General features: G+C 41.0%; 1 protein-coding gene across 2 annotated transcripts in view; it reads left to right on the top strand.

Moving 5' to 3' along the window:
• phf2 (PHD finger protein 2) overlaps positions 1–13,536 on the top strand; it is a 271,699-nt gene that overhangs the window by 219,102 nt on the left and 39,061 nt on the right. For both annotated transcript variants that reach the window (XM_086041365.1, XM_086041364.1), the window contains exons 16-17: positions 7,047–7,114; positions 11,796–11,974. In XM_086041365.1, the coding sequence (XP_085897491.1) occupies positions 7,047–7,114; positions 11,796–11,974 (247 nt within the window). The remainder of the gene's footprint in view (positions 1–7,046; positions 7,115–11,795; positions 11,975–13,536) is intronic.

Below are 13,536 nucleotides of genomic sequence, written 5' to 3' on the forward strand. Positions count from 1 at the left end.
GGGATAATTTATGTACAATTATTCTAACAATTAAACACACAGACACGCCCACACACACACTTTGCTTGCACACATTTGAAATACTGTTCTGAGGCCCTTTTGCGTTTTTGTTTTTGTAGTGAATAAAAATACTGTATACTACAGAAATAATTTTTATTTAAAAATGTCTATTTTCATCTCATGAGGATTTATTGTTATAATAAAAACAATACAATACAAATGAACAGTATTTTGAATGTATATATCCATCTTGTTTTTTATCTTTCCATTCCAACAACAATTTACGGAAAAATATGGCATATTTTTTCAATTGCAATTAATTACAATTATTTTTTTAAGCTGTGATTAACTCGATTCATTTTTTTTCATTGTTTGACAGCCCTAATATATATATATATATATATATATATATATATATATATATATATATATATATATATATATATATATATATATATATTCTAGCGCGTGATTACGTCCATAATTAGTTTGTGCGCGGGCAGTTCGAGGTGTCTTTGTTTAGATATCAAAAGTGCTGCTGCTGTTGAGCATCGGTGAAAAAAGAAACTATACGCTTGACACGTCTAAACAAACATGATACGCGGCCAACTTTGGACCAGCCGCACTAGGGTTGCGTTCATTGCCTGCACAATAAGCACTTAATGTGTGGCTCAAAGCCAGCCTCACGTATCGCCACATCCATGTTGCGAGCGTTGTCTGTCACAACAGCGACTCCGTGATTTGGCCTCGGAAGTTCCCATTCAGTGACAGCTCCTTTTAGGGCATCTGCTATATTCACCCGGATTCCAAAACACTGTCAAAAGAAAATAGATCTCGTGCTGTGCAGGGACGAGAAATCTTGTGGCATTCTAATCCAGCGAGATCTTGTCCCATCCCTATAATTCGCACTGTTGAATACTGTTACTTATTTCCCTGTTTTTAAATCTAAAAGTTCAGTGAACATTTAATTGCCAGTGATATGTCATGATTCAAAAGGACCAAAAGGTGTGTGTGTGTGTGTGTGTGTGTATATATATATATATATATATATATATATATATATATATATATATATATATATATATATATATATATATATATATATATATATATATATATATATATATATATATATATATATATATATATATATATATGTGTGTGTGTGTATATTTATGTGTGTGTGTATTAGCGCTGTCAAACAATTAGAATATTTAATCGTGATTAATCACATTTTTCATAGTTAACTCGTAGTTAATCGCACATTTTATTTATTGCAAAAAAAAATCTCTTGATTTTTCTGTCCCATTATTTTCTTGAATTTTAATACCCATAACATGAATAAGAAGGTTGATTTTCTTATGCAAATACTTTATTAAAGCGAAGTCAACCCAAACAAATTATTTTTTCAAAAATATGCTCTATGCAAGGCCACTAGTTGAAACAAGGCATTCTGATAAATATTGCATTTGTGGAATAAGTTAATCCACCTGTTTTTAGCCATTACTGGGGTCGGCCATTTTGTCACGTCTGTCGACTGTAAATGACATCACAGATGCTCAGGGCTCAGGAAAAGACCAATCACAGCTCACCTGTTTTTCTGAAACTGAGCCATGATTGGTCGTTATTTGAGCCCTAAGGGCATCTGTGATGTCATTTTCAGTTGACAGAAGTGATAAAATGTCCCACTCCTGAGATGGCTAGATTTTGCTGCTTGACTCATATTCCACAAACACAAAATTAATCAAAATGCCTTGTTTGAACTAGGGGGCCTGCATAGAACATATTCTTGAAAAAAAAAGTTTGGGTTGACTTATGTTCAATTGAAAAAAACAAGCATTGGATTCAACTCACGCGAACAGCCCCTCAGCCCTTTTCAAACAAACACACATAGACCCACACACACCCGCACGCGTGCGTCTTTCAGCTGTTACTAAACGCATGCTACTGAACACCAATTGATTAGCTAACCTTGAGAAAATATATATAACAAACACAACGCTGCATTTTAAGGGCAAGAAAGTAAAGTCTATTTAATCTAAGCAGTCTTAGTATGTAACCATAGGATGTACCTGTATGTACAGTATCTATGTATATGCTGCAGCTACGTATGATCTAAGCTAAATATTAGCTGGATGTCCATTTGTGTGTTGAACTTGTTGGTTAATGTTGCAATTAGACATACTTACCCGATTCTGACTTTGGATCATGAGCCGCATCGCGTCATTCTATGGTTCGGCGTCGGCCGAATGGGTCGGCCCGGGCAGGATGACAGACCCCGTGAAGGGCGACTGTTGCCACCGCGGTGTCCCAGCTGTGGAGATCTGTGGGAATTGGCCCGTCCACAGTCGCCGCCGCCGCTGCTGCCCACGCTTGCTGGCCGGGACGAAGCGAGCCGAGGAGCTGAGCATGAGTGGGGGCGAGCTAACGTGCTATTGCTTCGCATCTTCGGCGGCAGGAGCCATTTGCGCACACATTTTTTTTAATCGGTCGTACTTTGTTCGTAGCTCTTCCGCGCGTCTAACTAGGAATCGAAACTTAGTACCGACATTCTAAAATCTGAACGGTTCCGGGTGAACCGGAATGATGGAACTGATTCCACTCGAATCTGGGGTTTCGGTGCTCAACCGTAAGGGGGATACAGCCGTGCATGGTGACCAGCAGCGCCTTTATCAATGCAACCGCTGGTCGCTAGAGAAACCTTAATCACGCGATCAAAACGGAATTGGATTAACTTCGAAAATAACACGCTAAATTGACAGCTAATATATCCATCCATTATCTATACCGCTTATCCTCACAAGGGTCGCGGGCGTGCCGAAGCCTATCCCAGCAGTCTTCGGGCAGCAGGCGGGGGGCACCCTGAATCGGTTGCCAGCCAATCGCAGGGCACACAGGGACAAACATCCGCACCCACAATCACACCTAGGGGCAATTTAGAGTGTCCAATCAACTTACCATGCATGTTTTTGGAATGTGGGAGGAAACCGGAGTACCCGAAGAAAACCCATGCAGGCACAGGGGAGAACATGCAAACTCCGGAGGCCGGAGCCGGGATCGAACCCACGAACTGTGAGGCGGACGTGCTAACCAGTCGACCACCTTGCCGCCCCGCCCTAATATATATATATATATATATATATAATCCAACCCCCTTTTGACACCGTCTATTTTTTTGATCGTGTGATTAAGATTTCCATAGCAACCAGTGCATTGATAAAGGCTGCTGGTCACCATGATCTATACATGTACAGTGCCTTGAAAAAGTATTCATCCTCCTTGGCCTTTTACCTAATATGTTACATTACAACCTCTAATTTAACTGATATTCAAATCAGAATTTTATTTGATGGAACTGCATAAAATAGTATACGTTTTGAAGTGAAAATGAAAAACTGAAAATTGCCATGTGCATATGTATTGAACCCCTTTGTTATTAAGCCCCTGAATTGCTCTGGTTCAACCAATTACGTTCAGAAGTCACGTAAATAGTGAACCAAAGTCCACTAGTGTGCAATCTTAAGTGTCACATGATCTGTCAGTACATATACACCTCTTCTGAAAGGCCCCAGAGGCTGCAACACCTAATGAAGAGGCACCGCTAACCAAACGCCACGATGAAGACCAAAGAACTCCCCAAACAAGTCAGAGACAAAGTTGTTGAGAAGTACAAGTCTGGGTTGGGCTATTAAAAATATCCAAATATTTGATGTTCCCCAGGAGCACCACCAAAGTCATCGTCATCAAATACAATCAACACGGCACCATAACAAACCTGCCAAGAGAGGGCAGCCTAACAAAACTCAAAGACCAGGCAAGGAGGACATTAATTGGACAGGCAGCCCAGAGACCAAAGGTAACCCTGGAGGAGCTGCAGAGTTCCACAGCACAGGCTGGAGTATCTGTCTATAGGGCCACAATCAGCCGCACCCTCCACAGACCTGGGCTTGATGGATTGGTGGCCAAAAGAAAGCCTTCACTTTCATCTGAAAATAAGAAGGCACGTTTTGACTTTGCACAAAGGCACATGGGGGACTCTCAAAATGGATGGCGGAAGGTGCTTTGGTCAGATGAGACTAAAATTAAACTTTTTGGCCATTAAGGAAAATGCTATGTCTGGTGTAAACCCAACACATCTCATCACCTCAAGAACACCATCCCCACAGTGAAACATGGTGGTGGCAGCATCTTGCTGTGGGGATGTTTTTCAGCAGCAGGGACTGGGAAAGTGGACCGAGTCAAGGGGATATTCTTGAGCAAAACCAGTATCAGTCTGTCACTGTTTTGAGACTAGGACGGAGGTTCACCTTCCAGCAGGACAATGATCCCAAGCATACTGCTAAAGCAACACTTGATTGACTTAAGGGGAAACATATAAATGTTTTGGACTGCCCTAGTCAATGTCCAGACCTCAATCCAATTGAGAATCTGTGCTCAGACTTAAAGAATGCTGTTCACCAGTGAAAATCATCAAACCTGAAGGAGCTGGAGCAGTTTTCCCTTGAAGAATGGGCAAAAATCCCAGTGGCAAAATGCGGTAAACTCATAGAGACTTCTCAAAAACGACTTGCAGCTGTGATTGCCGCAAAAGGTGGCTCTACAAAGTACTGACATTGGTGTGGTGAATACTTATGCACAATGATGTTTTCTGTTATTTTGTCCTGTTCGTTGTTTGCTTCACAATAAAAAATATATCACGTCTTCAAAGTTGTGGGCATGTTCTGTAAATGAAATTATGCAAACCCTCAAACAATCCATTTTAATTACAGGCTGTGAGGCAACAAAACACAAAAATGTCAAGGGGCGTGAATACTTTTTCAAGGCACTGTATCTTGGAAAAAAAAAAGCTTTAGGGTAGAGGAGGCGTTACATCTGCTTCAAAATATTGATATATATATATAATATATATATCGGCAGACACATGCACGGCTGTGTCCCCCTTAGGGTTGGGCACCGAAATCCCGGATTCGAGTGGAATCAGTTCCATCATTCCGGTTCATCCGGAACCGTTAAGATTTTGGAATGTGTGTGCTAAGTTTTGGTTCCCAGTTAGCCGCACGGAAGAGCTACGAACAAAGTACGACCGATTTAAAAATAAAAAATGTATGCGCGCATGGCGCGCAGCCTCTGGCTCCTGCCGCCAAAGCTGCGTAGCAATAGCACGTTAGCTCGCCCCCACTCGCGCTCAGCTCCTCAGCTTGCTTCGTCCCGGCCGGCAAGTGTGGGCAGCGGCGGCGGCGACTCTGGGAGGGCCAATTCCCACAGATCTGCACAGCTGGCCACTGGGACGCCGCGGTGGCAGCAGTCGCTCTTCACGGAGTCTGTGACCCTGCCCGGGCCGGCAGGCCGGCTCATTCGACCAACGCCTAGCCATAGAATGATGCGATGCGGCACATGACCCAAAGTCAGAATCGGCTAAGTACATCTAATTGCAACATTGAACCAACAAGTTCAACACACAAATGCACATATCCAGCTAATATTTAGCTTAGATCATACGTAGCTGCAGCATATACATAAATACTGTACATGCGGATACATTCTATGGTTACATAGACTGCTTGGATTAGATAGACTTTCCTTGCTTGCCCTTAAAATGCAGCATTGTGTATATTTTCTCTCTAAAGCAAGACAAGGTTAGCCAACCAATTGGTGTTCAGTAGCATGCTTTTAGTAACAGCTCAAAGACGCACGCGTGCGTGTGTGAGTGTATGTGTGTGTGTTTGAAAAGGGCTGAGGGGCTGTTCGCATGAGTTGAATCCAATGCTTGTTTTTTCAACTGAAGGGTAAGTCAACCCAAAACTTTTTTTTTTTTCAATAATATGTTCTATGCAGGCCCCCTAGTTCAAACAAGGCATTCTGATTAATATTGTGTTTGTGGAATATGAGTTAAGTTATAAAATCCATCCATTTTTTACCATCTCAGGGGTCGGCCATTTTATTACTTGTCGACTGAAAATGACACTGAGGGCTCAAATAACGACCAATCATGGCTCTGTTTCAGAAAACAGGTGAGCTGTGATTGGTCGATATGTGAGCCCTGAGCAACTGTGATATCATCCATTCATCCATCCATTATCGATACCGCTTATCCTCACAAGGGTCGCGGGGCGTGCTGGAGCCTATCCCAGCAGTCTTCGGGCAGTAGGCGGGGGACACCCTGAATTGGTTGCCAGCCAATCGCAGGGCACACAGAGACAAACATCAGCACCCACAATAACACCTAGGGGCAATTTGGAGTGATCAATTAACCTGCCATGCATGTTTTTTTTTTGGAATGTGGGAGGAAACCAGAGTACCCGGAGAAAACCCACGCAGGCACGGGGAGAACATGCAAACGCCACACAGGGAGGCCGGAGTCGGGATCGAACCCACGACCTCTGAACTGTGAGGCGGACGTGCTAACCAGTCGAACACCGTGCTGCCCTGTGATATCATTTTCAGTTGAAAGATGTGACAAAATGGCCACCCCCTGTGATGACTAAAAACAGGTGGATTAACTCTTGTTCCACAAACGCAATATTTATCAGAATGCCTTGTTTCAACTAGTGGGTTTGCATGGAGCATATTCTTAAAAAAATATGTTTGGGTTGACTTCGCTTTAATAAAGTATTTACATGAGAAAATCAGTCCTCTTATTCATGTTAAGGGTATTAAAATTCAAGAAAATCAAGGGAATTTTTTTACAATAAATAAAATGTGCGATTAACTACGAGTTAACTATGAAAAAATTTGATTAATTACAATTTAAAAATGTAATCGCTTGACAGTACTAATATATAGTACATGTTGTTTTACCAAAATCAATATATTTAAAGGTTAAATTGTTTCGAGTGCAGCAAGCAATTTTGCCTATGAAAAATTACATTTGAATTTAAGGCCCTAAATAATAAGTCAAGTACTAAGTAAATTGATGGCAGTTTCATTAAATGTCACAAACAATCAATCAGCAGACTGCTTGGATATAATTGTGAATAAAAAAACACAAATGAAACCAAACAGTTTATGCAGTCAATCTGTTTTTAATCATGTTTATTGTTTTGCAGTTTTGTCAGAAATCAGAGAGCCAATACAACCAACCAAAAAAACCAAGTCCAAGTCCTTGGTGTCAAAGGTATGTAACTACATATGATTGGATGTTAATTTTTAATTACATTGATGATCTGGAAATCTGATATCAGTAGCATGTTGCTCTGTTATGAAGAAGATATATGAGGTATACACAGAGAAAAAGCTAAATTAACTAATTCAATGTTCATTTTTGTTGAATAATGGCAGGTCAGTGGTTATTTTAAATTATGAAAGGTCAGTACCAAAATGCCAGAGTCAAACTACACAACCTTTTGTCAGATTCCCTGATGAATTTCTTCTGTGTCATGGACCGGTTGAGTGGCCACACTTCAAGTCTGACACTGTCTAAATCCCACCTAATCAATGCGTACTCCCGCCAAGAGCACGGTCTGATGGCACAGGTCCGATGGCACATCGGAAGGCTCCCGGCTTGGCACACAATACAGTGGAACAGAACAGCAGACTGAAAACATTTGCTGGGAATGATGGTGGGGTAGTTTATAATGGTAGGATTATGTGAGATATGGGTAAGCACCAACGGAAATAATGCATCAGATGACTTTGCCTTATACAACAAACGCATGCCGGGAGCCATTGGCGGAGCCAAACTCCCGCATGGACCCACGCTTGTGTCTTATGAGATATCTCTGGCATAAAAGAGAGCTAAAGTGAGCTGGTCCAGGAGTGACGGGTATGTTGCTCCATCTAGTGTAAATATTGGTCAATGCCGAAAAACTAATCATAGGATGACGTAGGACATGCCACACTATGCAGCAAGTCGAACAAAAGTTCTGACATGCCAGACTTTTTGCGTTGTGGCCGTGAAGTGCTTGAAATTGTTGAGTATGTCACACTGCACAGGCTTAGACGTATCAAGACAACTCAAAATCGGCCACAACATGGACATTTGAAGAACTTGTTTTTCAGCGGCTGTTCTCATTAAGTTTTAATGCCACTTCCAAAGAAACTGGTTTAATTAATAATACAATTATGTATTATTTGACACAACAAGAGAAACCTTTTGTCTCTCCTCTGTATGGAAATTCATGAATTGCAGTTGGATGTTGAGTGCCAACCAATTTATCACAATCTGACTGATCTTTATACACAGGAACTACCAAACAAAAGATTAGATGTCCTTCTTTCATCACACCAAAAAATGTTTGTTTTTATATTATTCCGTTTTTAGTAATCAGCAGTAGAACATTTGGTTGGTTTCACTCAAATCACCTATTTTGGACGAAAAACACAAAACAAGTTTTTGTGAAAATATATTTGATGCACAGTAGAAACAAAAGTAGACTTTGTCATTGTACACTGTACAATGAAATTCCATTCAATAAAACTCAGCCCATTGTCATACAACAGTCTACAGTCACAGTCGACTACTACTTTTTTAACTTTGGTCTATAGATAACGAAACTAAATAGAGGTAGCAGAGGTGCAGTAAGTGCAGTAGTGCAGTGCAAAGATGCAAAAATGCAAAAAGGGACAGTGCCTCACCCACTTCTTTAATTTATTGACAACTGATATTTGCGTTTCTGAAGAGGGTATTACATCAGCCACTGCCCTCTGGAAAAATCTGTCGCCTCAGTCTATTTGTTTTTGTTTTGATGGCCCTGTACCTTTGTCTTGAGGGAAGTGGGAAAACAGTCTGCGACCTGAGTAGATGGGATGTGTAGTGATGTTGCTGGCCTTCCTCTGGAGGGACTTCCCACAATCCTCTGGTCAAATCCTTGCTCTCTTGGGCCGCACACAATAGCAATGCCAGACAGTCATGCTAAGACAGAGGATGCTTTTAGAGGCCATTAGCCTGGAGGGTAGACCAGCCTTCCTGAGCCACCTCCCAAAGAAGAGTCTACTTGCCGAGTTATAAGGTTCTCAGGGCCCAGGTGAGGTCAGCTGTGATGTGGATTCCCACGACCTTGTTGTCTAGACACTTCACTACCTCCCCATGTAAGAATAATAGAGTGTGTGCTGTCCTTTTAGTTGTTCTGTAGTCCACGATGACCTCTTTTGTCTTGGCGGTGTTCAGGACCAAATTGTTGTCGGCACACCATTGTAGGCATGGATGGGGGTGCAATGCTGTGTGAAGATGGTAAAAAGAGCTGGGCTTAGCACACAGCACTGAGACGCACCTGTTCTCAGGAAATGATTTGATGACGTATGATCTCCTATTCTCACTATTTGTGGCCTGTTGGTGAGAAAGTCTTGAGCACAGCAGTGTGGGAAGACCCATGTTGCGGAGTTTTGATACCAGTTTGTGGGGGATGGTTGTATTGAAAGCTGAACTGAAATTAATGAATAGCATCCTAACTATTTGGCTGCTCCAGATGAGAAATTGCAGCATGGAGCAATGGAGACTGCTTCCTCATTAGTCAGGAGCTGAGTAGAAACAACTATTGGCTTATAGATAACAGTCTATCGTTGCATATTGGAAAAACAGAATCTATCCTATTCGTTTCAGGTATTAGGTTAGGAAAATCTCAAATCATGTCATCTTCCAAACCGCTTATCCAATACAGGGTCGCGGGGAGTTGCTGGAGCCTATCCCAGCCGTCAATGGGCGAAGGCAGACTACACCCCGAACTGGTTGCCACCCAGTCGCAGGGCACAGAAAATCTCAAATGTATTTATATAACCCTTAATCACAGGAAAGTCTCAAAGGGCTTCACATGTGCACCAGATCATATACATGACATCCCCCTGATCCTAACCCCCAGGAGGGCAAGGAAAAAGTCAAAAAACCCTATCTGGGGAAAAGTGAGAAACCTTGAGAAGGGACCACAGATGGGGGAATCCCCCTTCCAGGATGATCAGGCTGCAATGGATGCCGAGTGGGCAACATTGAACACACATTATAGTACTATACAGTGTTTGTTAAAGTGATGTGAAAGTTAATCAAATGAAGTGCCGCAGGAAGATGACATAGGTGAAGTGAGCAGGGGCCCAATGGTCAATGTAGAAATCTCCATAACAGCGCCTCCGAGAATGTGGTCAGCCTCCAATCTTGTCGCAGTCAGTTGCTGTTGGATCGAAACAGCAACCTCCAATTCGGTCGTCATCACCTAATTCCCAAGCCTGGGAAAAGGGGGCAGAAAAAGAATAGAAGCGGCAGTAAAGAGGCCAAAACAAACAGTTCAACTAAACACAGAATCATACAAATAAGTCTTAAGTCGTGTTTTAAACATTTCTACTGAGGTAGTGCCTCTAATGTCCGCGGGTAGGGCATTCCAAAGCATTGGTGCCCAAATAGAAAACGCTCTAGAGCCTGCGAACTTCTTTTTGGCTCTCGGGATCACTAAAACGCCAGCATTTTGTGACTGAGGGTTTGATCGGAACATATGGTATCACTAAATCGACGAGATAGAAAGGTGATAAGCCGTGCAGTATTTTGTAGGTAAGTACCAAAACCTTGAAATCACATCTCAAGTGGACTGGGAGCCAATGCAAATTGGCTAATATCGGAGTAATATTATTGAACTTTCTTGTCTTTGTCAAGAGTCTTGCTGAGGCATTTTGGACTGCAGACTTTTAACACTAGACATGGGAAGACCAGAAAGCAAAACGTTACAATAATTGAGGCAAGACGTAACAAAAGCATGGATTAAAATTTCTGTATCATTATTGGACAGAATTGGACAATTTTTAGCAATATTACAGAGATGGAAAAATGTGGTTCTAGTAATATTCTTAATGTGCATTTGAAAAGACAGAGTTGGGTCGAATATAACACCAAGATTTTTTGTTGAATCACTTTGGGTAATAGTACATTTATCGAGCCTTGGAGTGGTGTTCTTAAATAGGTGGCGATGACTAGCAGGGCCAATAATCAACATCTCTGTTTTATCGGAGTTAAAAAGCAAAAAATTGAGAGACATCCATTGTTTAATCTCGGCAAGGCACGCCTCTAAATTACAACAATTAGCCGGGTTTGTTATCTCGAGCGGCATATATAATTGAGTATCGTCAGCATAACAATGAAAACTAATGTTATATTTACGTATAATATCACCAAGTGGAAGCATGTAGATGCTAAACAATAGGGGTCCTAGTACAGATCCCTGCGGGACTCCACATGTAACTTTACAAAACTCAGAAGTTGCATTGCCATGAATTACACGGTGCGTCCTTTCTGAGAGATAATAATTAAACCAAGAAAGTACTGAGCCTGAGATACCAAAACATCCTTCAAGGCGTTCTAATAGTGTGTTATGATCGACAGTGTCAAAAGCAGCACTAAGGTCAAGTAAGAATAGTATTGAGGGTGTTGGAGTCCATAGCTAAGAGAAGATCATTAGTCACTTTAGCAAGGGCCGTCCGTCTCAGTACAGTGATTGACTTTAAATCCTGACTGAAGAATTTCAAATCGATTATTAGCGGCCATATAGTCACTAAGCTGTTGCGCTACAACTTTTTCGAGAATTTTTGCAATAAACGGGAGATTTGAAACTGGCCTAATTACTGAGGTTTCTGGATCAAGTTTTGGCCGCTTAAGTAGAGGTCGAATAACAACGGTCTTAAAAGGTCTTATGTCAAGGGACATATTTATTTGTCTTTTTTTTCTAACATTACTTGCTTCTGACATTTGGTTTTCTTCACTGCCAGTGACATTGTGCAAGTCCGTTTGCATTAGTCTTATTTACATATATGTTTCATCTTTATCATTTGTATTGATGTATTTGTTTTGAATGTCTGTTCACTTGCTATTTATCGTTTTCTAGATTCAGAGTGCTGATTCTTCATCTGAAGAAACTCTACAGATAGACACAGACACCAAGCCCGAGGGTAAATGTCGCAACTTAAACACAAAAATAAATAAAAAAAGTGGCAGTGCGGCAGGTATTCTTGACTTGCTGCAAGCCAGCAAGCAAGTGGGTGGAATTGACTACAGCACCAACAGGTAGGCAGACCTCAGTTGATTATTATTATTTTTTTTTTATGCTTTCTGCTGCTTCACTTGCTGTCTTTGTAAACCTGTGCACCTTTTACATTTCAGTTCCATATTTGGGTAGGAGGCTACTGTCATCAATATTGACTCTGTTTGTTAACTAAGTATTAAATATAGGAATAGTGAGTGGAATGTGAGCATTCTACCTCCGGTCTCATGAGTAGACGGCTGAATGTCCACTATTATTAGTAGATATTAGTAGATATTTACATATATGTGAATGGACGCCTTCTGATTTCTTTTAGAAAACAGAAATGAAATAGGATCGTGAAATGCCTACTTCATTTCTTGACCATCCTCACAAAACAATGAATCATATTTGATATGTAAATAAATATTTTTTTCTCAACAACTCACACAGAATAAATGCAGGGGTAAATTAATACTGTTACCTCAGGGATAAACAGAAGAGGACAGTGAAACACTAATAAAGCAGGGAAAACAACATGCTAAAACAGGAGAATGATGCTTGAAACTGGCCTTAAAACAATGACTTTATGCTAGAACAACATTGAGATGTTAGGATTCCCTCAACTGCTCTTTCATCACTACAATTGTAAATTGTCAACTCCGCACATGCCGCTTATTTTGCACTTGTTGAATTTATGTGTTCTCCGAATCGACTTGGAGACATGAATTTAATTATTTTAATGTTTTAGGGCAGGCCTCACAGTGAAAGCCAGCAGTGGCTGTCAGATAAAGTAAAAATGTCAAAAAATAATAATAAATAGAGCTGCAAGCAGCTATACAGGGCCCTCGTAGCCCTGGCAACGTTGGGGTACCGGTACGTTGGGATGCTTGCACATTGGAATTGAATAATCAAAATCATCATGTGGATCAAATACCAGCGGCTTTTATAGTCAAGGTGACGCCAAACTTTCAAGTAAATTCAAAATGGCAGACTTCCTCTTCAGTTTAGCATATGGCAAAAAGAGGCTTTTTTGTAGGTCTTTTTCTATTACATATACTACCAAATTTTCGTAAATGTAGGTGAAACGTACAACCGGGGCTGCTTTTTTAATTTTAAATCAATTTACCAGGCCTGATATGCATGCAAAGTTTTATGATAGGTGTAGACTCTAATCAAATGTCTGAAATGTTGACAAGATATTATCATGTGTATCAGGTTACGGCAGCTTTTAAAGTAACTTTGACGCCGAGTTGTAAAGTAAAGTTAAAATGGCGGACTTCCTGTTAGGTTTAGTACATAACTCCAGGAGATTTTTTTTGTACGCCTTGACCTGTTAGATATACCACCAAATTTTCGTAGATGTAGGTGTAACGTACATCCAGGCCTGATTTTTTTTAAATGTCTCGGGGCGCTAGCGAGCCATTTTTGGGAAAAATTGCACAATAAAATAGAAACATATCAATGATTACACCTATTGTGTATTACGCCTGTTGTGTGCGCAGTTTCGTGAGATCTCATGCCTGTTTGGACCATAAAAACCCATCCATCCATCCATCCATCCATTATCTCCCGCTTATCCGAAGTCGGGTCGCGGAGGCAGCAG

This window comes from Filicampus tigris, chromosome 9 (genome assembly GCF_054856515.1).
Source record: "Filicampus tigris isolate MCC_2025a chromosome 9, RoL_Ftig_1.0, whole genome shotgun sequence".
In the NCBI taxonomy this organism is placed as follows: domain Eukaryota; kingdom Metazoa; phylum Chordata; class Actinopteri; order Syngnathiformes; family Syngnathidae; genus Filicampus; species Filicampus tigris.